This window comes from Moschus berezovskii, chromosome 7 (assembly GCF_049115385.1).
Source record: "Moschus berezovskii isolate FMDL1 chromosome 7, NW_MosBer_1.0, whole genome shotgun sequence".
Lineage (NCBI taxonomy): Eukaryota > Metazoa > Chordata > Mammalia > Artiodactyla > Moschidae > Moschus > Moschus berezovskii.
In genome coordinates, this window is record NC_142466.1 from 108,322,162 (window position 1) to 108,349,521 (window position 27,360).

Genomic DNA, 27,360 nt, shown 5'->3' on the forward strand with positions numbered 1-27,360 from the left:
AATTATGCTAAAAATGTTTATCTGAAATTCAAATTTAACTGAACGAACTGTATTTTTTCTTGCAGCCGTAACTCCAGAACACATTCGAGAATACGTGGATACATTTCCGGGGCTTCCCAGGTGGTGCTAGTGGTAAAAGAACCCTCTTGCTAATGCAGGAGACTTAAATGAGGCAGGTTTGACCCCTGGGTTGGGAAGATCCCCTGGAGGAGGGCATGGAGAATCCCATGGACAGAGGAACCTGGAGAGCTACAGTCGATGGCGTCGCAAAGAGTTGGACACGACTGAAGCGATTTAGCACGCACGCACCGACACATTTTTGATTGTCAGGATTAGGGTGGTGGTGCTGCTGTCATCTAGTGTGTAGAGACCAGCTGCTGCTGCTGCTAAGTCGCTTCAGTCGTGTACGACTCTGTGCGACCCCATAGACAGCAGCCCACCAGGCTCCCCCGTCCCTGGGATTCTCCAGGCAAGAACACTGGAGTGGGTTGCCATTTCCTTCTCCAATGTGTGAAAGTGAAAAGTGAAAGTGAGGTCGCTCAGTTGGGTCCGACTCTTAGCGACCCCATGGACTGCAGCCTACCAGGCTCCTCCATCCATGGGATTTTCCAGGCAAGAGTACTGGAGTGGGGTGCCATTGCCTTCTCCGTAGAGAGACCAGTTCAGTTCAGTTCAGTTGCTCAGTCGTGTCCAACTCTTTGCGACCCCTTAATCACAGCACGCCAGGCCTCCCTATCCATCACCAACTCCCGGAGTTCACCCAAACTCATGTCCATCGAGTCAGTGATGCCGTCCGGCCATCTCATTCTCTGTCATCCCCTTCTCCTCCTGCCCCCAATCCCTCCCAGCATCAGAGTCTTTTCCACTGAGTCAACTCGTTGCATGAGGTGGCCAAAGTACTGGAGTTTCAGCTTTAGCATCAGTCCTTCCAATGAACACCCAGGACTGATTTCCTTTAGCATGGACTGGTTGTATCTCCTTGCAGTCAAAGGGACACTCAAGAGTCTTCTCCAACACCACAGTTCAAAAGCATCAATTCTTTGCCGATCAGCTTTCTTCACAGTCCAACTCTCACATCCATACATGACCACTGGAAAAATCATAGCCTTGACTAGACGGACCTTGGTTGGCAAAGTAATGTCTCTGCTTTTTAATATGCTATCTAGGTTGGTCATAACTTTCCTTCCAAGGAGTAAGTGTCTTTTAATTTCATGGCTGCAATCAGCATCCGCAGTGATTTTGGAGCCCAAAAAAATAAAGTCTGACACTGTTTCCCCATCTATTTCCCATGAAGTGATGGGACCAGATGCCATGATCTTTGTTTTCTGAATGTTGAGCTTCAAGCCAACCTTTTCACTCTCCTCTTTCACTTTCATCAAGAGGTTTTTGAGTTCCTCTTCACTTTCTGCCATACGGGTGGTGTCATCTGCATATCTGAGGTTATTGATATTTCTCCCGACCAGAGACGCTGCTAAACATCTTACAATGCGTAGGACAGGCCCTAAAAGGCAAAGAAGTATCCAGTTCAAATGTCAATAGTGTGGAGGCTAAGAAACCCAGAACACGATGGCCATGCACTTTAAGTCAGATAACGTCTAGAATCTCTAAAAGTTCAGTTTACTTTTGGAAAGGCAGAATGGGGTTATCGAGACCCGGGTTTAAAACCCTGGGCACACATTTTGACGCTGAAAACCAGACCGCAAGAGAGCTAGATTCCCAACCGCAGCAGGTGAGGTCGTGATGTCTTAAAGACTGCGTGGGAAGGGGACAGTAGAGCGCCATGCACACACTGGTTAAGGGCACCTCAGAGACAGAGACATCCTTTAGGTCTGCCAGACTGAGAGCAAACCCAGTCCTCTGGGACTAGGAACAAATTTCCAGAGCTACCGGAAGCGGCGGGGCTGCTGAAGCGTCCCGTTCCCCTAGCAACGGTCGTGAAGGAAGTGGTTGCGGCGGCCGCGCCCGGTGCGCCTGCGCAGAGGCACCGCGTGCTGACGTGGAGCTGAGCCCGGGCCGCCGAGCTGGGCGCAACGCGGAGAGCCGGGGTGCGGCCGGGCTCCCGGAGCCGTGGCCCAGCCGGGATGGCGATCTCGGTCGCTCCGAGCCGGGGAGCCGGGGCTGCCGGCCGGCGCTGGTTAGTGCTGCTGCCGCCCCTGCTGCTCGCGCTGCTGCTCGCGCGGCCCGCGGCGGCCCTGGTGGAGGGACTCTACTGCGGCACGCGGGACTGCTACGAGGTGCTGGGCGTGAGCCGCGCGGCCAGCAAGGCGGAGATCGCGCGGGCCTACCGCCAGCTGGCCCGGCGCTACCACCCCGACCGCTACCGGCCCGAGCCTGGCGAGGAGGGCCCGGGACGCACGCCGCAGAGCGCCGAGGAGGCCTTCCTGCTGGTGGCCACCGCCTACGAGACTCTCAAGGTAAGCCTGGGGGCTGCGAGCACCTGCCAGAGAAGCGCGCGGCGCGACCCCGTTGTCACCTGGCCGGTGCAGCGAGGCTCTGATTCCGGCGCCCGGCTCGGCCGCCTCTATCACCGTTAGGATGCTCGGGCTTTCCCAAGTGAGGGAGCCCACATGGGCCCATTGACGAAGAGGGGAACCCCCTCAGTCTTAGGGAGTAGCTAGCCCCCTACTTTTTTGTGGCTCTGTCTTCGGCATGCAAAGGTCTGAGCTTCTTATGATTTGGTGAAGGGATTTTAATAAGATGCAGCTCACACTTGGAAAGCAGGGTGATTATCATTACCGAGGTCTGTGATAGAACACTGAAAAGATTTCCAGTGACAGTGCGATCGGTCCAATTTGACATGACAGAAACTTGATTTCGCGGGATGGTATTGTGACATTCAGCTTGGGCATAAGGTTCTAGAAAAACACTAAGAACGCCAGATGTTTGACTTTTGGCTCTGACACCCCCATGTGACCTTGGATAGTGACTTAATATGTCAGAGTACCTGTTTCTTCATATGCAGGATTATGGCCAGGAAACCTGCTAAGTGGGCTGTTATGAGGATTAAATGATCAATGAGAAACCTCCTATATAGGAGCTGCAAATTGGTGCTTAATGACTTGAGTTTCAAGACTCTGAGAATTTCTAGTAGGAAGTATTTGGGAATATATGTATAGTTATTTAACAAGGGATTTATTGAGTCCTATGGAAATAGGGAGGACTTCCCTCCTAGCTCAGTAAGTAAAGAATCTGCCTGCAATGCAGGAGACCCAAGTTCAATCCCTGGCTTGGGACGATCCCCTGGAGAAGGACATGGCAACCCACTCCAGTATCCTTGCCTGGAAAGTCCCATGGACAGAGGAGCCTGGTAGGCTACAGTCCATGGGGTTGCAAAGAGTCGGGCACGACTGAGCGACTAACACACTTATGGGGATGGGGACATTTAGTCTGATCCTGTTTCCTACTGCAGCAAAAAGCAAACTAAGAAATCACAAAGTACGAATCATATTTGGTGTGTTACTGTTTCAGGGGTCTCTTCATACTAATACAACAGCAGTTGCAGTTATAGTGTATTTTTTTCTATTTTTTCTTTCTTTTTGAGGCATAGTTTTTCATGTTGTTGTATGGTCTGCTTTTAACGACTACTTTGAGTGGGGATAGTATAATTCAACCGTGGATTATTTTTTCCGATAAGATTTCTAGGGCTGAAAATACTGAGTCAAAGGGTTCATGACTTGCTTTCCAGAGCAGTTCAGATAATATAGAGCCATAAAATGCACCAGATTCGTACCAGCATTGGTGAGATTGCAGTTTTCATTGGCAATTACCTGCAGAATGGGTGGGGGTTTGAGAAAGTGTGGTGGCCAGAGGCAACCAAGAGGGCTTGGTTGTCTGTTATTTAGGATAAAGAGTGACTAAGGAAAGACTGCCGAAAGATGGGGAAATTTTTCATAAAAGGCAGCCCGGCACCTGAAGCTCCAGTCTGTTTTTCTGCAGTGAGGAGAGTGGTCCAAAACAAGCAGCCAGAGCGCCTGCCACTGCTCCTCAAAGCCCTCATGGCAGAGAAGGGAGCACTGGGCAGGTGAAGAACGTCCAGGAGAGAGGCAGCAGAAACACTGGCAGCTCTCGCCTTCTGCTGGGGTTGGAGATGGGTAGACTTGGCGTGAAAAGGGGGAGCGTAATAGTAAGAACTTTGAAAACAAACACCAAGAGATAGAGACAGTACAGAAAATCTGGCCGGCGGGGCGAGGGTGGGGGAACTCCCAGGACTCTTAACTCTTCTTGCTATTTTCTTGAAAAGACAAATTCTGAGGCTGATCTGGTGGCTCTGTCACAGTTTCCTCTCAGTGTTTCTACAAGTTTAGCACTGATTTGTCCGCTAATAAAGAACTCAAGGAAATAATCTGTCCACTCAAGAACAAGGAACTTTGAGGCAGTTAATAAGGAGTAATGTCTGGAGAAAAGCACACTGTTCCTCTTGATTGGGACAGGTTTGTGGTAGCTGCAGATGCCTCCAAACAGGGAACTAGAATTGCCGTGATGGAGGGAGTGAGAGAGTGTCCTATAGTTTCCCCAACCCTACTCATTATTACGCAGGAGAACAGAAATTACTGTGAGAGAAAAGGGGTGTCTGGACTTAGTTCGGACCGTTGCTGAGCTCTGTGAAAACTTCCATGTTAATTTTATAGAGATAGATATGGATTCCACTTCCAACTGGAACACCTCCAGAAACTTTTTTTTTTTTTTTAAAAAACCATTGCAGATGTCCTCTTCTGAAATAGGGAAGAGGACTTTGTCTTGCTGGGTGTGCAAGCAGGTATTAAAACCAAATAGGGTGGTCTGATTTTATTGCTGTCTTAACAGAGAATTGTGAGAAAGTTGTCAGAAGATATAATTTCTGGAGAATGCAGTGATCTGATAAACTGGGGTCACCCCCTCTAGGCAAGAGTGTGTGGTAAGATGTGAATGTTCAGTTGTGTCCGACTCTTTGTGACCCCATGGACTGTAGCCCACCAGGCTCCTCTGCTCATGGGATTTTCCAGGCAAGAATACTGGAGTGGGTTGCCATTTCCTACTCAAGGGGATCTTCCGGACCCAGGGATTGAACCCGCTTCTCTTGTATTGGCAGGCGGATTCTTGACCACTGCGCTGCCTGCGAAGCCATAGGCAACAGAGATGTAACCACTGTTACATCTGTTATATCTGATATCTGTTATGTATCAACCACTGTTACATCTGTTATATGTTGCACTTGGATTATATTCACAGCCTGGAAGGAGGGCTAGTGAGGGCTAGGAGGTCCATCTGGCTTTTACTTCAAGCAGGTCAGACAAAATAGTGGGAGAAGTGGATGAGTTGAGAGGCTCTGGAATAAAGATAAACAGACACCTGCCTGGAATTCCATATATTACCTCATGAGGGCAGCACTGCTGACTTGGAACCACATTTCTTTTCTATTTGCTCTTTTTGATACACACTATATATTTCTCCATAAAGACTAGCAGTAAATCCTGGGAGTGTGGAAAAGGAGGGAGGATCTTGGTAGGGCCTTGGGAAGACTGTGTTCTCCTTCGCAGCCATGTTCAGTTATTGCCGGCATATGGCGGGAAAAGTTGATTCTGTATTTCCTTCATAGAATGCTCAGGTAGATTTCATCTCTGGAACAGTGTATGTGACAGAAATTGTTTCTTTTATGAAATCCGAAATAACTCGGTTGTAAATTCACTGGAGCCAGGAGGCTTTTTTTCCTCTGTCCCATAATTTTTTGATAACCTCCCTAATTTCTTATTCTTGGTGTGTTCAAGCCTCTTAATTTTTTTTAACATAAATAAGAAGCTATATTATATCCTTATTGTAACCTTACAGTGGTGTTCCATCAAAACTTGTAACAACCAAGCATCTCTGACTCACCAAAATGAGAATTATATTTGTGTAAGATGTGGTGGGTTTATGACTCTGAAGTTGGTCTTGGTTGAATAAACACCTCTTTGAGAGAGTATTTTTAGGTGGAGATCGTTTAAAAAAATGATACTAATGTGATTTAAATGTAGTTGGTCAGACAAGGAGATATTGTCACAGTTGGTCATTGATTTTATAGCAACAGAGATTCTTCCTGTGAATAGAGAGAATGGAAAAAACCCAGAAAAAGGATGGCAATAATGAAGGGCAAAGGGAACTTGCTTAGTTCATGTTCTCAAATAACTTAAATTTCCAGATCTCAGCAGGGCTTGGAACCATTATGATTTCACACGCTGCTTTATATTTGTTTCATAACATGAGTTAGGATGATGAAATAACTATTAGTGTATTTGACTACTGGGGATTCAGGGGGACTCATGGACTTTGGAAGTTAAGTAAACAGACTCTCACTGTGTCAGAGTTGGATCTTTTTATGTGGATATAGCACTTATCACACTGCAGTGTTAACAATGAGTAGCCCATCTCTCCTCTCCGCTAAACCTTCTTTTGCATATTTATCTGTGGCAACTAGCACAGTGTCTGGCACATAGATAATGAAAGTTTGTTAAATACATACTCCTATCTGGAGATAGATTCAGATAGGATGAAAATTGAAAGGGGACACAGGTATATGAAGTCTACTTTGACATTTTACCCCAAATTAACTGTAGTTTGAAAGAGTGGTACAGATAAAATAAATTGGATAGGTATGAATGAAACATTCCTATGTGAGAGAAAAATCACATTTCTATTTTTAAGGAGAAATTATTTTCTTAGGGTTTTAAAGTGAGAACCTTAATTCTGAATGTACATAAGAATTGGATGAACTAGATAAAATGAGAAGGCTGGCATAGAAGTAAGCAGGTAAGGAAATAGGTGGTAAGGAAGGATGCATTTATAAAACCTGTAATTGGTAGACAGTGGTAGGGCTTGATAGCATTTTGCAAGATCACAAGAAAAGAACACAGAAAAGGTCTTGGAGGTATTGCTGGCGTGCAGGTTATCTGACACGTTGGAGGGATGTGTAGAGTGCCTTCTGCTCCAACCTTGTCTTGGCAGGGAAGTCAGCAGGAACTCTTCAGTTTCCCTTTATCGGTCTGGTTGATGTGGCAGGACGTTTGCAGTTAAGAATGATTTGGCAAAAAGGGGATTCTGAACTTCCTGCCCTGTTATGTTACTGTTTATTGTTCTCCCTTTGTGTATTCTCTTAATCAACCCTGTCTCCTAACTGGTACTGACGTAAGTTCTGAAGGAGACCACAGCAGTGAAAAAGGCACAGTTCCTGCCTTTAAGCTTTTAGTATAATAAGGAGACACATACTTATTGTTCAGTTATTTTTCAAGTTATATAATTAAAATTGTGTAGATTATATTGCAACACTGAGAGGGCACAATTATTTCTTTTTGGAGGACTGGAGAAGAATGTACTCTTTGATCTGGATCTAGAACAGTCACCACGGTTGACTGTGAAGGGACATTTCTGGTAGAGAAAATTCTTGATCAATGAAAACATGGAGTTGTGAGTGTGCAAGGCTTGTTCCAGCAATGAGATGTACAATCACTTTTATGCTTTTCCCAGGGACTCTGTTTTGGAGGAAGAAAATTAGCCACACTTACTGGTATTACTATCCTATTGGTATTATTATTTTTTCTTTTTCAGCATTGATCCACATTTTAATCAGTCATTCATAATAAATGTGTATCCATAAAAATAATAGAAATGATGTGAATTTATATTACAGTTGTGATGCTGATAAACCGCCAAGTTAAGTAAGCTTGATGGCAGATAGTTTTCATTTCATACAAACTCTGATTGGTCACAACCCCATGTAACACTTATAAATTTGGGGGGCCTTTTCTGGGTTTAGTGGAAAAGATGACATGTTGAACAGTTCTGCCACTGGCGCAGAAGGATGTGGTACCTTTTGTGCCACATTTGCTATTTCTGTTTAAACCCACCAGTGTTGTTCACTTTTCACTCATCCCTTAATGTCACCTGTTACTCCCTACTTTTGGCCAAGGTTGATTACACGCCAGATGTGGTTAACGCTAGTGCTGTGACTACCTGACACACGATGTTATCAACAACCCATCAGAGCTTTTGAATAACACAAAAACTACTGAGTTGATGTAATTCTAGGCAGAAACTAAGCACTTGACATGTTAATTTTGCCTGTGTAGGTTTATCATAGGTAAACAGAATATTTTGAGGTTTTCGCAGCACAAAGACCCTTAGTGCGCTTTTAGAGATTGTAGGGGATCTCCTGTTTCTAGGTTAGACGCTCAGGTGCATGGCGGGGAGAATGTTTCAGGAGATGAAATAGTTTGGGATGGCCCCTTTAAACTATGTTCAGGTGTGTTGAACTTTAAGTATTGACGAGTTACCAGAGGTTTGAAAGTGGATAAGTAACACAAGCCTGATGTTTGTTTCAGAAAGAAAGTTCTGGGAACAAGATTGAGGATGGATTGGGGAAGGCAGGAAGGTATTCTTGACTGAACTCATTTTACTTCCACCTTAGTCTTCTGGAATCTCACCATTCCTCTTTGATAACTTGGGAATCTCTTAACTGGTTCATCTCTCATTCCTTAATTTTGAAACTATGGTCACGTTTTTCTTCTTTCTTCACCGTTGGCTGTCCTTACTTCCTTATACCCCATCATTTAAACTATCACAGGCTGACACGTGCATCAGCACACATCCTGGAACTGTTCTTCCCAAGATGAACAGTGATGTCTAAGCCTCAGATCAGAGGGCTGCTCTTCCTTTTGGAACTGTTTGTGGCATTTGATGTCCAGCATGTAGTTCTTTAAGCTGTTCTCCTTTGACTGCCTTGATGGAATTCTCTCCCTTTGAGAGGAGCTTTCTAGCCATTTCTTTCAGCCTGTATGGTCTTCTTTTTCCTCTGCCTTCACCTTAAACATTGCATTTCCTTAGAGTCTTATCCTTTGGGTACTCTTTCCTTTTTATTTTCTAAGCTCTTCCTGATGAAACTCAACTGCATCCTTGACAGTCCTGAAATTTGTCATTCTCTGGGTTCATATTTTTAAATTGTCTCTCATCTCTAGCACAGGTACCCAAAATTAAACATGAAACCAATTCTGTTATCTTTGTTAAAAGTATAAATTTTAAAAGAGGATAACTCTCATACAAAATGTACATGTGTCAAAGATTTTATTTAACTCATTAATTAATGTGGGAACCATTAAGATATTAAAGTGAAAGTCTCTCAGTCGTATGCAACTCTTTTCACCCCGTGGAATAGTCCATGGAATTCTCTAAGCCAGAATACTGGAGTGGGTAGCTGTTCCCTTCTCCAGGGGATCTTCCCAACCCAGGGATGGAACCCAGGTCTCCTGCTTTGCAGGCGGTTTCTTTATCAGATGAGCCACCAGGGATGCCCAAGAGAAAAAGTGCCACACCCTTTACAGTCAAGACAAGGAGTGCTGAAATGCCTGTAATACCGGTCAGTATGATAAGGCAGTCATCAGTTCCCGTAATTCTACTGGACACAGTTTGTCTTCGTGTGAATAAGAATTATTTGCATTACTCCCAGTTTTCCACAAGTTACTTTTTTTCCTACACGGTTAAAGTAGACTTTTCAAAGATAAATAAAAGCATGCCCCTCCTACAGGAATAGGTAATCCCTGGAGGCTCCAGGCATTGAAAAGCTGTCCAGTAATTTTTTTCCTCCCCATTTCAAAATCTTCCACAGTTTCCCCCTGCACCTTCTCCACACTTGATGCCCTCTTCCTTTATTCTTAGAATAACATGGTTCACAGAATGACTATAATTAGCAACATCACTGTTCTCAACGTGATTGATTCCTGTACCCCTTTAATCACTAGAAGTCTTATTTTTTCTACTACTTAGCCTCTAAAATCTGTTTCTCCCTCATTCCATTCTTTATAATGCTGTCAGAGTTATCTTCCAAAAATATACACTTCTGCTCAGTGCTGTTAGTCTCATACTTGAAAACCATTTTACGTTTGAATAGCGCAGACAGTTCACACTAAAGCGCTTGAGCATGGCATATAAGAGCCCTGCGGTTCTTATCAAACCTGTCTTCCTGGCCACATTTGCTACTCCTTTCTTCCCTAAACTTCCCCAGTGCCTAAGCGTCACCAAATCTATTCTATTCACCATGCTTCTGTACCTCAACACTTGCTGCTGCCTTTGCCTGGAACAAATTTTGCTGCATCTTATTTACTTTTCAAGATTGAGCACTCATTTCATGCCTTCTGTGAATCCTATTACCAGTGGTCTCAGTGCTTAGACCACGGCTTTTGCTTGCTAGATTCTTCCTGTACACGGGGGAGCTCTTGAGGCCAGGACTTTTGTTTGTCTTCTTATCCCCCTTTGTGTTCAGCACATGGCTTAAATGCCTTGCGTACCTATTTGCTGAGCTGAAAATCACTAAGGTTTTTTAAAGCTCAGGTAACCAAATAGATGGTTAACAAGCTGAAACACAGGAGCAGATCTGGATTTTGGCCATGCTGAACTTGAGGTGTTTATGTTACATGCAGGAAATGTTCAGGAGATATCTCACAATGAGAGGGGCAGGAAAGATCTGAGTGTCACTCTTCTGTGGTGTAGAGGTGACACTGCAAATGGTGGAAGTGGCTGTGAGCGCATGCAGACCGAGAAGAGAAGATGTTTAAGAGGACAGTTACCTGAGTGGCTGCTGGGCAGGGAACAGGACAAGAAATGGAAACTCAGAGCAGTTAACTTTCTTCCTCTTTAGTAGGGTGTAATAGTCTGGAAGAAAAATCAGGTGTTTTTTTTTAAAGGATCATTTGTGTGTGAATTTCTTTAAAAAATAGGATGAATATATATATATTTAAGAACAAACTATTACTGTATTTTCATATATTATTGATTCTTGGCCTTTACCATCCTAAATGGTTTCTATTATTTGTGTAATTGAAAATTTTTAATATGAAACTGGTTGCAATATCAAATTATTGCAGTTTACATTTGTTGAGATCAAACAATTCATTATTTCTTTCAAGGACAAGAACATAATATATTTTTGCCTTTGGGGAGGGGGGAATGATCACTTTCACAAGAGAAGGAAGGATTCGGTACTTTCTTTGCTTGTGGGTTTCCTCTTGTTCACTTTTGATCTAGATATTGGTGGTTATGTTCCAGTCCTCCTGCATATGCCCGAGAGGATTGGGAGTGGAGTGAACACCAGCAGAAGCACCATTTTTTCCTGTAGAGATTAGAGACAAGGCGCTTATTGCCCTGCTTGTCCAGGCTCAGGACAGAGAGGAGGAAGAAACAAGTGTAAAGGTTTTGGCTTTGGAACGAAGCTGGAGTCTCCTGACCCTGGGACCTTAAGATCCACAAAATTGCTGAAAGAAAAAGTACTACCTTATTGAAAGGTAAGATATTACACTGTTTTAAGGTTTAAGCTCTTATAGCCACATTAGCATATCTTCATAAGCGATGAAATCAAGCTGTCATTCCTGCCAAGCCCAGGTTTTTGTGATAACCCATCCCACCTTCATGGTGAGGTGGAGACCTGGGCGGCTGGGGAGATGTCTGCAGTGAGGGAGAGCCTTTATAAAATTTCATTCCATTTTGAAATGATATTTATTGAATGCCAGGCACTGTGCTAGGCCTTGGATATACAGAGATTAATGGATCACCCTACCTGCCTTCTAGACGTTTTCATTCAAGGCAAAGAAAAAAACCCTGATGATTACAATGTGATAAGTGCTATAATAAATAGGTAATAAGTATAGTAAGAATGGTCTGAATCTGTCTACTATTGTTTATGTCCTAAGGGTTAATAGAAGCTCATGAGGTTGGGTAAAAGGAAAGAGCATTTGAGTTAAAGTGAATTATCTGTTCAGACATAAAAGAGCATGTTATACTTAAGAAGAACACACCAAATTCCATAAGTTGCTATCTGAATGTTTGCTGTGGGCAAAAGAAGAGAGAGTGATGAGATGTTGCTAAGTAGGTAAACTTAGGCCAGTTATGGAGGCCTTGTTGCATGCCAAGGAAAACTGAACTGACCTTACTAGCCATTGGGAAGCACTGGAGATAACAAACAAACTGTGAGGCTACTTAGGTCCCAAGATGGGTAGGAGAAAAAATAGACATATGATATTAAAATAAGAATGTATGTGAAGCTCTTAAATTGGATCCCAGTCTGTCTTTTCTTTTTTCCTAATATTCCTGGTGTCCTGTGTTCTTATTAGGTTGATTCTAAACTTAGTAGGTTACTGAAGAGTAGGATTTTGACTTAGATTGTTGAGATTCCCTAACTCTTCAATTTGTGCCAACCTTGAAACAACCTTGTAAAGTGTATTATGCATGGCTCAGCTTAAAATCCATTTTCTTCATTCTGGAGAGAAAGCTATAAACCCAGTACAGAAAGAAGATTATGGCTGAATAAATGCTACAACAAGGGGAACGCAGGCCTTCTTGTCTCTGTTGCTTCTGCTGCTGCTAAGTCGCTTCAGTCGTGTCTGACTCTGTGCGACCCCATAAACGGAAGCCCACTAGGCTCCCCCATCCTTGGGATTCTCCAGGCAAGAACACTGGAGTGGGCTGCCATTTCCTTCTCCAATGCATGAAAGTGAAAAGTGAAAGGGAAGTCGCTCAGTCGTGTCCGACTCTTAGCGACCCCATAGGCTGCAGCCTACCAGGCTCCTCCGTCCATGGGATTTTCCAGGCAAGAATACTCTAATCATGACCAGAACAGGGTCATGAAGTTATGGGCCCCAAGGAAAAGAAAACCATTCTAAGAGAAGTCAGGCTTGACCCTGAAACCGTTTACAGGGATGAGGTAGTTTGAGGACTCATTATAGAGGGACCTCAATAGACGCCACAGGCTCTGGTGACAGAAGAGAGGCCAGACATAATGTATAAATTTTGAAGTTCCTGGTGCTGGAGCATTAGCGGACTATCCTGTTAATGAAGCTCTGGGCTTGATGAGTCACAGATCTAGGGACCAGTGAGAAGATGGTGACTCGGGCGTAAGACATGGGTGAAATGCTTGAAGAAGGATATCTGCATGCCATGGATTATGACCTTCACTAAGATAAGAGAACAAAGAAGAGAGTGTAGCCACCGGACGCATGGTATTCACAGAGCGCACTTCAGTGACACTCAGATCTCGCTGTATACTGCAGCCAGGAGGAGTGCAGACAGTCAGACCTGGCTGAGGGCTCTGCAGAGATGAGGATGCTGGAGGACTGTAGGAATCTCATCTCGGGGGCAGTTAGTTTCAAAACTCCTTGTCATCTAGTTGGAGCAAGGAGAAGAATCATGTTTGAAGAAATACATTTCAGAAAGCGTCTGCCAAGGCTGGGAGGCTGAGTTTAAAAGGCAATAATTTCAGGCCAGAAGCAAAGCGTATATATAAAGTTAGTCCAAAAAGCAAAAAAATGGAGGGAGGATGGAAAAATTCTCAAAAGGTGTCCTGAAGTACTCAAAATGAGGTACATCAGATAGGCTTTAGTCTTCAGAGCTATCTGTAGGACCTGTAACGTTTTACCCTCTTTAGGTTAGAAGCTCTAGAATATGATGATGGAATAATGGACTGACAGTTGAGGTGTGTGGCATGCGGCTTGCAGGGTCTCAGTTCCCTGACAAGGGAGTGAACCTGGGTGGTTGCAGTGAAAGCCTGGCATAGGATCACTGGGCCACCTGGGAACTCCTGAGAAAAGTCTTTTCTGATGAAAGAGAATGTACAGGAAGTGAATTTGAAAATATCAGCCTGAGCTCAGCTTTCCTTAAATATCAGCTCAGCTTTCCTCTCATATCGGCTTTCCATATAGTGCCATGGAATAGACTTTAAATATATTTACATCTAATTATACTATATACTACTTCATCTAGCTTCAAATTCTAGTCAGAGGTAAAAAAATATTTTGAGTGTAATGAATGTAAGAACTGTTACCGAGAATGTGCTCATTCAAATTCAGAATTCTTTTTTTTTTTTTTTCCAAATTCAGAATCCTTCATAGGAAATATATAATGATTTTAATGGGTACAGGAAAGATTTTGTCATTAGCAAACTTTTTATTTTAAATCTAAGAGACTGCCTATTGGAGGACTCAGGAGGAGGCCCTGAACAGATCCAAGCGCCTCTGTGGTTACAAAACACTAAATGTAGATTTTGAAGTGGTTTTACTAATAATCTGCAGCTTTATGAATGTTGAATAATTAATTTATCAGAGAAAGAAATCCTCTGGGTTTAAAAAAGATTTTTGTTTTCATAATGGTTTCTGTTGTACTCACTTACAGATAGAAGAATTTGCTGTGGTTTTAGTGTTTAACATTTTTTCTGGAAACAAGACAAGCTGAAAAACAGGTTTTTGTGGGATTAAAAAAAAAAGCAAGTCATAATTTAACAGCTTTTTAACCTATGTAACTCAGTAAAAGATTGGCATTTGTACCCATTACAAACTGATTAAAATTACAGAAGGTTTTAAAAAATGTTTTATTGTAAACATTTGAGCAGCATTTCAGAAGGCTATAATTTTTTCAGCATGTTTACATCATTAAGAAAGAGCTATATATTACCTTATTTATGAACTGGGCTGTGAAAACGTGTTATAATAGTAAAGGAGTACATATTTTTAACATGTTTTTGTATATGTCATTTGATATTCAGAACAGCCCTGTAAAATTAGTAGGGCAGCTATTAATATCTCTGTTTTACAAGTGGAGAAGAGTGAGGCTCAGAGAGGCTATACTTTTTGCCTAAAGTCACAGAGGTAGATTTTGACCATTCTACTCCATCAATATTTCAGTGTTTCCTTGAGATGAACATAATTCAGTTTTGAGGGCATAGACTGGTTTTGTCTATTTTTTTGTTATCTTAATCTTTGCTTTCAGAAGAAAACCTCCTATACAAGGCTGGGAAATGATTGTGAACATATACAACAGAAATAAACATTCTTTTTTCTGTCAACAGTTACTGAGAGTAGGTGTCAGCCTGCTCTTATAAAGTATAAGAACAAATGTATATCCTTATTAGCACCACAGCACTGGCTAAATAAGCATAGTTCATTGCTGTTGAAGTGTTTTTATTTTTTCCAGGAGGCCTAACAGTACTCAAGAATTTGAGGGAAAATTTAAATTCTGCTTTATACCTAATATTAAAGTTCTGGAAACAAATTTGTGTGTGCCTTTGAGGAATTATGGGAAATTTTTTTGACAGTTCATTCTTTTACTCAGATTGCCTACATAATTATAAAATTCTAGGTTTGACTTCAACAGATTATTAACTTAGGCCATTTTATGAGCTGTCACATGAAACTGGGTATCTTGTTATTTTTATTTTATAGGATGAAGAAACGCGAAAAGATTATGATTACATGCTGGATCACCCAGAGGAGTACTACAGCCATTACTACCACTACTACAGCAGGCGCTTAGCCCCTAAAGTGGATGTGAGAGTCGTGATTTTGGTCAGCGTGTGCGCTATTTCAGTGTTTCAGGTGTGTATCGGTGGGCATGTATGTCTGTGTGCGTGTGAAGGAGTGCACATTGCCTAGTGCGAGTCATTAAAACTGAACTAGAAGTATGTTTTTGTGCAGCTTTACTTCCAGTTCAGATTAATTTTTTATGTTAGAAAAATATTAATCAATTGATAATATTGACATCTTTGATGGCAGGAAGTCTAAGAAATTATGCATTAGTCATTATATAACTACTAAAACTAATTACCAAACAAAAAACCCAGATCTCTTCCTCATTGCCTGCTCTATATTTTCCATATAACAGCCAGAGGGAATGTCAACTAGATCCATATGATTTACTGGTGGCCCTTGAACAGCATGGCCTTTGAATTGCACAGGTCTACTTGTACTCGGATTCCTTTCACTACAGGAATTACAGTACCTGTAATTACAGTACCACACAGTTGAATTGGAGCATAGGGAGGAACAGTGTATATATACAGTTGGCTCTCAACTATGAGTTACACGCAGATTTTGCAGAGGATGGGGCCCCCTCGTGTTGTTCAAGGACCAAACTGTACTTTCATAGGACTTTCCAATGATTTCCCATTAAACTTGGGGAAAAATCCAAATTCCTTAATATGGCCTAACAAGTCCTGGCATCTGCTTACCAAATGCCAGGAGTGTAGTACTTGCCACCTTTGTAACAAACAAAAATCTCACACATCTCCACGTGACAGCTAAGGGCACTCCTGCTCCAGTTTTAAAACCCCTGAAATAGAGTAAAAGTGCTACAGTAACTTTATGTTGTTTTAATATATCACAGAAATATAAGTTCAGCCTGAAATGAGTTTTCCATATTATAATTCCTAAACTAACCATACCTATCATATCCTCCTCTAGAGGGGGAAAAAAAGGTGACTAGAATGAAGCAATTTGCTAGTTTCAAAATTACTTCTCCAGTTTAATTCCCAGAAATGAAATTCAATTTATTTGACTAAAGAATTCCGATTGAAAACTAAGATTGTATATTTTAAATGTTTCAGCTTTTGTAGTATTTTCAACAGGGAGAAGAAGGGCAATTTTACTTTTCTGTTTTAGATAACACAGTACTCTAGTCACTTTTTTTCCTTTTTTGCTATTAATAGATTGCTTCTATAATATTTTAGGATACGGGTATAATTGCTGTATTTATTCAGTAAAATAGCTGAAATGTGTGGAAGTACTATATGAAGAGTAGGACTTTTTCTGATAATAAAACTCTTTGGGGTTGAATATATTTAAGAAATAATTTAATGTTTTCCTGCCCAAATAAGTAAAGATTCAAACATACTTGAATCTTTCAGTTCATAATATGATGACCATTACTATGGTATGTGCTGATGGTTTAGGAAATAGATAAATATCGTTGCCTGAGTCTGTACCCTGTGATTGAAAGAAACTCCTTACCACCTAGTTTTGCCGTTTGACTCCTCCAGTAAGTAGATTGCAACCTTAAAGAAAGAAGAGGGATTTCTTAGATCACAAGGGATTTCTTATGATCTAAGAAAAGAATCCCGGGGACGGGGGAGCCTGGTGGGCTTCTGTCTGTGGGGTCACACAGAGTCGGACACGACTGAAGTGACTTAGCAAGCAAGCAAGGAGGAATCAGATTACAAAGATGTGGGATTAGCAGGTACGTTGTGATTCCTCTGAGCCGTTCTCTGATCCTGGGTGTCTTCTGTGGAGAATCAGTGGCTTTTTGGCTCAGCTGACAACTTACTGACTTGTCAGTCCTGAAGATTCCCATGTCCTCACAGCTATTATTCAACTGTACCTTTAAACTCCAGAGTGAGAGTTTTGAGGTCACTGTTTTTAATCAGAATGGGTTTTTTGTGGGTGAGATTGTGTTCACTAAGATGAATTTTGGTAATAAAAGTGACCCATTTTTGTTAAATATTCTAGTTTTTCAGTTGGTGGAATAGCTATGACAAGACGATCAGCTACCTGGCCACAGTGCCCAAGTACCGTATCCAAGCCATGGAGATTGCCAAGCAGCAGGGATTACTGAGAAAAGCCAAAGAGAAGGGCAGAAATAAAAAGTCCAAAGAGGAAGTTCGTGATGAGGAGGAGAACATCATAAAGAACATTATAAAAAGTAAAATAGATATAAAGGGAGGCTATCAGAAGCCCCAGATACGTGACCTTCTCCTGTTTCAGATTCTCTTAGCTCCTTTTCACCTGTGCTCGTATATAGTGTGGTATTGCCGATGGATCTATAATTTTAACATCAAAGGCAAAGAATACGGGGAAGAAGAAAGACTGTATATCATACGTAAATCTATGAAGATGTCAAAGTCTCAGTTTGATAGTCTAGAAGATCATCAGAAAGAAACTTTTCTTAAACGGGAGCTTTGGATAAAGGAGAATTATGAGGTGAGTAATGACTCTGCTGTGATTTTTACTATTATCTTTCTTACCAGCTTAAAACTAAAGGATCACAGAAGTGTGCTCTAGTTTCTGAAATCAAACAGTTCAGTATGGATAAAGATCTTTTGTTGACAATATGACTAGTAGTCGAACAGTGAGTTTTTAACCTGTAATTTGTCCTTTTAAAAGATGAACTTCAAATACTTTAATTTACTAGTGCTAAACATTTAAAGAATGGTCAAATTTGTTATGTTAAATTGCACTGGGATAGAATGTATGTTTGCAAGGATGTCACCATTTTCTGTTAATTGCACCAACTAAACTTTGATCGTAACATCCTATGGAAAACCTGAACTAATTTTATGGCTGACCCAATCAATATATAAAAAGCTTTCACTTTTAAGTAGTTTAAGCAGCCCACTGTACAATAAACTATCTGTCATGAAGTGCTGTCCTGGGATGAATTATGGTATTATGTGAAATTATCTTAGTCATTACCTCTTGAAATTTGGAAGTAACGTCATTTCCTTCTAAAATTTGATATGGCTGTGAAATTGATTATGAAAACTTGTCCATTCACCTTCAACTGACATCCACTAAAGATTATAGAGATGAAAGATATTCTTTGTTTTTAACCTCTGTGGTTTATTTAACCTTCTTTGGGAACTTTAAAAATATTTTGAAAAACCAGTAATTATCTGTGAAGATAAAAGAAGTTGTAAGTTCAGTTTGGAGACAGAAGTATTTATAAGGTCACTTTGTTCCTTGGTTAGGATCAACATATATATAAAGTCATCTGTTACATTTACCGAGTACCATGTTAAGAAAATTTGCGTTGATTGTTTAATATTGGATGTTAGTTGTAGAGAGGAAATGTTTAAACCCTTTAAATTCACCTTACATATAATTTCAAGGAAGAAAAGAATGTATTTTCCTGGAAAAAAACACTAGTTCTTGCATGAGTTGTTCTATTTTTATTTTTTAATTTAACACTGAATGTTAAAGTGCTTAATTGCTTAGTATTTTTTGGTGCATGGTCTTCAGAAGACAAACCAATACATTCATTGGAAACTTTTACCTAAAATTATATTTGAAAAATATAAACATACTTTTGTTGTTCAGTTGTGTCCAACTCTTTGCAACCCATTGACTACAGCACACCAGGCCTCCCTGTCCCTCACTGTCTCCCAGAGTTTGCCCAAGTTCATGTCCATTGAGTCGGTGATGCTATCCAGCCTTCTCATCCTGCGCTGCCCTCTTCTCCTATTGCCCTTGTCGTTCCCAGCATCAGGGAAACATGCCATAAAGCTAAGGAAAACTTTTCTCTTTGGATTGTCAAGTCAGTTCGTATTATTTATACTTATAGGTCTACAAACAAGAGCAGGAAGAGGAACTAAAGAAAAGACTGGCAAATGACCCTCGATGGAAAAGATACAGGAGATGGATGAAGAGTGAAGGGCCCGGACGGTTGACGTTTGTGGATGACTGAAGACTGCTGGCATGCTGCTGTGCCAAACCTCAACTGTGATACCATTTTCATAACTGAATTATTTTAGCAATGTATCGACTGCACCTCAGCAGTAACTAAAATTCCTCAAGAATTAAACAGAATAATGTAGACACTTAAACTTTCCCTTCAAACTTTATACATAAGACATTTATGATTGTTCAATTTTTATAACAGATTTGTGGATTTTGTTAAAAGACTTGACATGAAGATTTATTAGTTGCCATTTAAAAGTTTTATATCTTTAGTTAAAAATTGGACATGAAAATTTATTAGATACATTTTAAGAATATTACGTGTTAAGTGTTTATTCTTCAAAAGTGTTTCTTTATTCTTATAGTGCTACATTTTTCTGCTTTCGTGACCTCTGATAGTTTCACAGAATGTAATTATAACAGCATTTAATAACATTATTGAGCATGTCTTTCTAGACACAAACTTCTTCAGCAAAACGAATTCAACTATCATGTCATCATCATGACAGTCATTATAGGATTGAAATAAGTTCAAAATATCTCTCTGGGAGAGTCTTCTGCTGGGCTGTCTATGGTATCTCCCCCAGTCATAATATTGTTAATAAGATCAGAAACTCTCCAGGAGAGTGAATGTACCTTCCTGTCCTTGTGGGATGGTCTTGATTACAGTCATTATAAGACTATAACTGTGCTCGCAAACATTTCTCCAGAAGAGGACCTTGTAAGAAGGTCTTTTTGTACCACAGCATTGCTTTCTTAATCCTCCCTTCAATTAAAAAAAAAGAAAATGGACAGAGCGGAAGTCGTGTAATGAAAAGTTCATATATTATGAAGTCCTTGATGAGTGAAAAATCCATTTTATGTGAGCATCTTTACATGAATTTAAACCAGAAAGAAGAGGTGCATGGGTGTGTGCTGTTCTATCAGACAGTGACATGTAAATGTTTTATACGTGTGGCAGTGAAAGTAATTCACACGTAATTTGACTGAATCAAGTATGATACTGGAGCAGAGTATCGAAACACATTCATGGTAGTTGGTCAGTACTCCTGTTAAAAGATATACCCCAGCCCATCATATTAATAAAATGGTTGCAATATATCCCAAGGTTGTTGGTATGCCATTTTAAATCAAAGATTAACATATTGCTTTTGTATTATTTTAAAAGATGTAACAAAAAAGTATAGCATAGTAGATAGGCAGAATCAGTTTCTTCTCAAAGGAAACTAGTCCTTTCAAGAGCTCAGCCCAAATATCTGACATATACAAAGATGCGGGAGGGAAAAGTTCACCATACTTGTTAATATAGCGAAAGACCTGAGGTGGATTATTTATTTCTGTGAGTGAGGACCTCAATTACCTCATTAGAAAATTAGGAGAGCAGTCTGGCTAGATTATCACTAAGGTCCTTTTGCAGCTCTAAAATTATATAATATTTATATTTTTGTAGACTTAAGACGAGAGTGTTTTATGCATCCGTTCTTTTTTGGGAGGGTGGAGAAGTCACAGCCCTAAATTACAGGAAGCTGTGTTTCCGACCCCAAGTGCCCAACTCTTAACCACAGGTAAATGCCTTTTAAAGGTGCTGCAGTTGCCTATAGAGTCAGTAATCCCTGTCTCAGTAACTGTTCTCATACATCTGACACACAACAGCATTATCTAAGAATGAAAGTGTGTACCATATGTTATGAAGACCAGAAAGAAATGTGGGTACTTGCCCTTCTGTTAAAATTTCAAATAAGTTAATGATTAACTGTATTTTTTTAAAAAAAAAACCTAGTGATAAGGAAAAATAAAAGGACTGAATGTGTTAGCATTCATAAAGGTTGACTGATGAAAACAGTGTATCTTTGGATATTATTTTGCATATATATGCCTAGATTGCTGTATTTCTTTTGGTCTTTATATAGGAATCTAATTTCTGGAATTGTTCCTGGCAACCTGCTTACTTGGTAAAAGTTTGGTCCATCTTTTGGAATCATGGCCATTGCATGGGTAAGATGAATGGACTGTCCTTAACAGTACTGTGGTTCTTCTCTCCCCTTTCCTCAGCAAAATGGCTTTTTGCTTCAAACTCCTGGAGGAAAGGAAGGGCAATTAGTTGTATCACGAGTGTCATTCAAGTATCCCGGTTATCTTTACTGTTTCCTTACGCTGCCCATCCCCACCAAAAACCCAACAGCTTCTCCATTTTAGAAACATCTGGAGAAGAATCTTGAGTAGGGGATCCCAGAACCCCACATAGTTAGAAAACCTTTCTTGAGCTTCATTTTAGATCTATCACCATTTCCTTTTTACTTGGAATTCAGGAGTTTACAGAGCATAGTTGCTTATTGGTTTCTGTTTATTATCACTTCATGTAATTGAGGTCTATGCTAAAACTACCCTTAGAGTTACATTCATATCAAATATCCTCATAGCAGATTCCAAAACTGATCCTTCCTTCATTGGTCTTATTTCTTTATGAATTCTTCAAGTTCTACAAATTGTAGGTTGCAGTTTCATAACACATCTATCAAGTAGGGACCATGCCTAGAATTTTAAACACTACAAGTGGTATGTAGAAATTTAAAATATTACATGAAAAAATAGTTCAGTTTACAGAATTGACAATTATTTTAGTACTATTGAATGTATGTTTAGAAAATTGTAGTTTATTTCTTTTGAGATTATTTTTTTGTACTGAAAGGGCAGTAAACTTTTAACACCCATGCCTTGGAAATATTTTCCTTGAGTGGAAGCCAACTGCTAAGGTTATGTTCTGCTAATGTTATAAACCAGTGAGTTAGCCCCAAACTGAAAGTTCTATGGAAATTAAAGAGAAATGGCTTTTATTAGACATTAGTATGAATAGTCTAGCTACTTAAAGACTTTATATTGGACAGGGTCTCTGGAGTTAATAATTGTGCCCTTGAGGCAGATAAATGTTGATACCGATACAAAATAATTGTGTATGGATGAATTATAATTTTATTTACAAAATGTGATACTCTTCACATTTAAATATGTACTAAGGCCAAATCTGAACCCTAATAACTAAATAAAATTTGCTAAAGAAATTAACTTTTCTGGTTTCCTCATCTGTGAAATGAGGGGATCTTTTTAGAGAATCATGACTTAATCTGTAAGCCTGAAAATTCACATAGGTTTAGGGTCTTAAGTAGCTTAGATGGCTTGCAATTGAGAAATGTTACACATTATTTAAGTAAAAAGCCTACATAATTTGTCATAAACTTAATCAGCTTCTTAAAGGATTAGAGTATCTTTGACAGTTGTGTATATAATGGGTCACATGACCTTAGGTCAGAGACATATGGGATTTCTTACAGACTTCTCCCCAACTTCATTAGGGGATGAAGAAACTTCCTCCCATTTCACTGTGTCTTCTTTTGTGACCTCAAGACAAGTGAGTGGAATGTAGTCGTGTGGTTCAGGCTTTGCAGCCAGATCAGAGTTTTGCTTCTCAGCCTTTTGGCTAAGATCAAGTTTAGGATGGGGACTTCCTAGGGGGCACAGTGGTGAAGAGTCCACCTGCCAATGCAGGGGACACAAGAGATGCAGGTTCGATCCCTGGGTCGGGAAGATCCCCTGGAGTAGGAAGTGGCAGCCTGCTCCTGTATTCTTGCCTGGAAAATTCCATGGATGGAGGATCCTGGTGGGCTACAGTCCATGGAGTTGCAAAGAGTCGGGAGTGACTGAGCACAGACCAAAGTTTAGTTCCTGGCCCTACAAATGATTAACAGCTTGACTTTGGACAGGTTAACCTCTGAACCCCATTTTTTTCATCTCTGATAGTGATACTAACTTCATAGGAGGATTATGAGAATTAAACAAGATGGGGTAAAATGCCTGGCCTATATTAAATGTTCAATAAGTGAGTTCCTCTGCCTTTCAGAGAGAACAAGACAGTCTTTTTTGTTAAAAATCCATGGTAATACTGTTGAGTGATTACACACCTGCTGTTTCTTTACTATTTTAGTAAGTATTTGAATCCCTTACTTTGTGCAGAGTACTGTGCTAGAGTGAAAAAGTGACACTCCTTAGGGTTGTGATCTGCGTGTCTTAAAATCAGCTGCCTGCCCCTTGTTGCCCCGGGGTACAAGGTGAAACAGCTGAGATTACAGCTCAGAAAAGAATGAACTCTCAGAGCAAATAATCTGCTCACTAGTTCAAGGCCTACATTTATGGAAGGGATACTTCCAGCAAAATACAGAGGCATGCCTGGAATGGTTGCTCAAAATGACATCAGGTAGCCCTAAGTTACACTGCCTCCCAAAGTCTTAAGCAGCCTGTAAAAATCTCTCCAGAGAAGCTGAATCTATAAACCTGTTGGTGAATCATTCACTCCTGATTCATTCATTCTAAGTTCTAAAACTAATGCAGTGGGTATAAGGAAGTGACATGGATTTTTATGGTACATTATATTGTGTCACATTAAATATAGTTGTTAACGTTTTCCTATTTCTTTTTAGAAAACTGAAGGTAGCAGAAAGAAAACATTCTATCATTTATCGGAGAAGAGTGATTTAAAGCCTCTTTTCTGGAAAAATAACCCACTGTTAAAAGGTGACAAAATACATATTAAGAGGAATTATAGATCCTAACAGGGAAACAAATGAAATATTTGTCTTTAGAAGGACACTGACATTTCTAAAAGTACTGAGGTTCTTAGAAACAGTGGAAATTTTTTATCTTAACCAAGGGGAAAAAATGTGTAACAATCTCTAACATACTGGTGACCTTTTACTGAATTCTTGTCTCCCCAGCTTCAGTTCGTTTTGTGTCTTCTTCCCAGATTAATATTCCTAAAATATCTTACCATGTGGCTATCCCACTGCCGCAGACTTCTGTTTCTTTTGAGGTCTCCTGTGATTTGTAGTCTTAACAGCTTTGTATCCTCTGTTACTCATGAGAGCCTTCTTCCTTCATTGACTGATTCATTCCATGGCCTCCCGTTCTCCATACTGGGATGCTTTCCCCCTTTTGCTTTCCATCTGTCACACACACATATCCAAAGTCTAGGTCTCACCATCTAAGATGAGCTTTTCCTAGTCCTTCCAGTCTGTATCTTTGAATTCTTTGCCACATCTTTTTTAAACACAACTTTTCTGTTAACAGTTTAGTCATGTTTCCAACATGTACTTTCATTTTTTGACTAGAATATATGTTAAATTCCTTGTGGTGAGAGAACTTGCCACTAGAGAGAGGGCTTTAAAATTTGTCAGGAGACCAGAAAAATTCTTTTTAACACCCCAAAGACTGAACACATAGCTCACAAGATGAATAGAAAAGAATGTTCAGCCTCAATAGTTAAGACATCTAAAAGACTTAAGGCACCATTCTCCATCTATTAGGTCGGTAGAAATAAAGAACCACAATATAGATTTGTGGGTACAAAGAAATAGCCTTCTGGTGGGAATAACTATTGCTATCGCCTTCTGGAGGATAAAATGGAGAAAAGTTTTAAAAACTATCTTTGATCCACTAATTCCACTTTTAGGAATGCATCTGAGGAAGCCTTTGACTGTGTGGATCACAGTAAACTGTGGAAAATTCTGAAAGAGATGGGAATACCAGACCACCTGACCTGCCTCTTGAGAAACCTGTATGCAGGTCAGGAAGCAACAGTCAGAACTGTACATGGAACAACAGACTGGTTCCAAATAGGAAAAGGAGTGCATCAAGGCTGTATATTGTCACCTTGCTTATTTAACTTATATGCAGAGTACATCATGAGGAACGCTGGGCTGGAAGAAGCACAGGCTGGAATCAAGATTGCTGGGAGAAATATCAATAACCTCAGATATGCAGATGACACTACCCTTATGGCCGAAAGTGAAGAGGAACTCAAAAGCCTCTTGTTGAAAGTAAAAGAGGAGAGTGAAAAGGTTGGCTTGAAGCTCAACATTCAGAAAACAAAGATCATGGCATCTGGTCCCATCACTTCATGGGAAATAGATGGAAAAACAGTGGAAACAGTGTCAGACTTTGTTTTTTTGGGCTCCAAAATCACTGCAGATGCTGATTGCAGCCATGAAATTAAAAGACGCTTGCTCCCTGGAAGGAAAGTTATGATCAACCTTGATAATATATTAAAAAGCAGAGACATTACTTTGCCAACAGAGGTCCATCTAGTCAAGGCTATGGTTTTTCCCGTGGTCATGTATGGATGTGAGAGTTGGACTGTGAAGAAAGCTGATCGCCAAAGAATTGATGCTTTTGAACTGTGGTGTTGGAGAAGACTCTTGAGAGTCCCTTGTACCACAAGGAGATCCAACCAGTCCATTCTAAAGGAGATCAATCCTGGGTGTTCATTGGAAGGACTGATGCTAAAGCTGAAACTGCAATACTTTGGCCACCTCATGCGACGAGTTGACTCACTGGAAAAGACTCTGATGCTGGGAAGGGTTGGGGGCAGGAGGAGAAGGGGACGACCAAGAATGAGATGGCTGGATGGCATCACCAACTCTGTGGACATGAGTTTGAGTGAACTCCGGGAGTTGGTGGTGGACAGGGAGGCCTGGCGTGCTGTGATTCATGGGGTCACGGAGAGTCGGACACGACTGAGCGACTGAACTGAACTGAACTGAGGAAATAAAAGACAGGCACAAAGCTGTTTGTTTAAGGCGGTCACCACAGTGTTAAAGAATAGGGCAGTAGCTGAATAAATTTTCATCCAGTTGCATAATGGAATACCATACAGGCATTAAAAATAATAAATGAAGAGCATATCTTTTTTTGATTGCTCCTGGATCATTTCTAGTATCAACATCCTGGTTTTCCTTTGGGAAACTGCTCTTCCCCTTTCAGTCTATACAGTTTGAGTGGACTGAGAAACTGTCAGTTTGGGTTCCCCAGAGAAACAGACTCAGATGGAGATTTTCATGTAGAAAGTTTGTTGTTTAGTCATTAAGTGGTGTCGGACTCTTGTGACCACATGGACTGAAGCCCGCCAGGCTCCTCTGTCCATGGGATTTTCCCCACAAGAATACAGGAGTGCATTGCCATTTCCTTCTCCAGGGGATCTTCCCAACCCAGGGATCAAACCTGCATCTCCTACATTGGCAGACAGATTCTTTACCACTGAGCCACGTGGGAAACTTTGTTGGGGAGTGTCAAACTCAACAGCTATGGTGGTGGGGGTGTGGTCCAGGGACTGGAAATTAAGCAGAGAGAAGAGCTGAACTGTGAAGCAGCTGTCATTAAGGCCTCGGATGAACCCAGCCAGGAGCCTGGACTCATCCTTCAAGTGAAAGAAAGTGAAAGTGTCAGATGCTCAGCCATGTTCAACTCTCTGTGACCCCATGGACTGTAGCCGGCCAGGCTCCTCTGTCATGGAATTCCCCAGGCAAGAATACTGGAGTGGGTTGCCATTTCCTTTACCAGGGGATCTTCCCGACCCAGGCATCGAACCTGGGTCTCCCACATTGCAGGCAGACTCTTTATCATCTGAGCCACCAGGGAATCTGCAGCCTGGACTGCTAACTCCAGCTGAGGGGGTGGAGTTCAGGTCCACATCAGTCATTGGATGAGAGCTGACAAGGGGAGCGGTGGCTCTGGTTAAGGCAGTTTCCAGAGTGACTCAGCTGAGAGGCATCAACTGCTACTACTCCCAGCAGATGGGGGAACCAGTGCCTTAGTCCTAAATGGGAAGTTGGGTGGTACCCCACAGCACCCACTATTGGTGGGGCTGACCCACCCCACATCCTGCTCTTGGCCAGGTGCAGCTAATCTGAGCCTTCCAATACCACACAACCGTTGCCTTCAAAGTGACTGGTTCAGGGCTGGACCCATGACTCAATAAGGTCAGTGTGATCCATTATGGGGATTTTTGCTGGAGCAATTAGAAAAGATGCTTTATTGCCCTTGGGTTTCCTAGGCTGGGACAATGAAAGCATGGAACTTTCTTCACAGCACTACAGGGAGTCTATTTACCATTGAAGAAAACAAGGCCAACACTTAGAAAAAGCAGAGTGAAGAGATGGGAGAATGACAGCCTTACAGCTATTATTTGGGCAATTAAACCCATTAAAGTCCCTGAGCTTTTCAGTTACTCAAACTAGCATACTGCCTTTTTGGATTTCTCAGTTTAAGTGGGTTCTGACAAATACAATGGCACACAAGAATAATATAATACATTAAGTGAAAA

The 27,360-nt window shown here is 41.0% G+C and overlaps 1 protein-coding gene across 2 annotated transcripts; it reads left to right on the plus strand.

Moving 5' to 3' along the window:
- Positions 1 to 1,990: 1,990 nt before the first annotated feature.
- Positions 1,991 to 25,163, plus strand: DNAJC25 (DnaJ heat shock protein family (Hsp40) member C25). 2 transcript variants are annotated; one of them, XR_008686155.2, is made up of 5 exons: positions 1,991 to 2,414; positions 15,207 to 15,359; positions 17,265 to 17,735; positions 19,096 to 21,206; positions 24,712 to 25,163. XR_008686155.2 is itself a non-coding variant. In XM_055427582.2 (4 exons), the coding sequence occupies exons 1-4, from the start codon at positions 2,082 to 2,084 to the stop codon at positions 19,216 to 19,218; spliced, it is 1,080 nt and encodes a 359-aa protein (XP_055283557.1). In that variant the 5' UTR covers positions 1,991 to 2,081; the 3' UTR covers positions 19,219 to 24,682. The 2 variants fall into 2 exon arrangements, 1 of the variants encoding a protein (XP_055283557.1); XM_055427582.2 differs by lacking the exon at positions 24,712 to 25,163 and having other exon boundaries at positions 19,096 to 24,682.
- Positions 25,164 to 27,360: the final 2,197 nt, after the last annotated feature.

Excerpts from the sequence above, each read along its gene's own strand:
- DNAJC25 (XM_055427582.2), top strand. The coding sequence starts at position 2,082 with ATGGCGATCTCGGTCGCTCCGAGCCGGGGAGCCGGGGCTGCCGGCCGG. Across the intron at positions 2,415-15,206 it reads CCGCCTACGAGACTCTCAAG|GATGAAGAAACGCGAAAAGA; the intron begins GTAAGCCTGGGG and ends TTTATTTTATAG. Across the intron at positions 15,360-17,264 it reads GCGCTATTTCAGTGTTTCAG|TTTTTCAGTTGGTGGAATAG; the intron begins GTGTGTATCGGT and ends TAAATATTCTAG.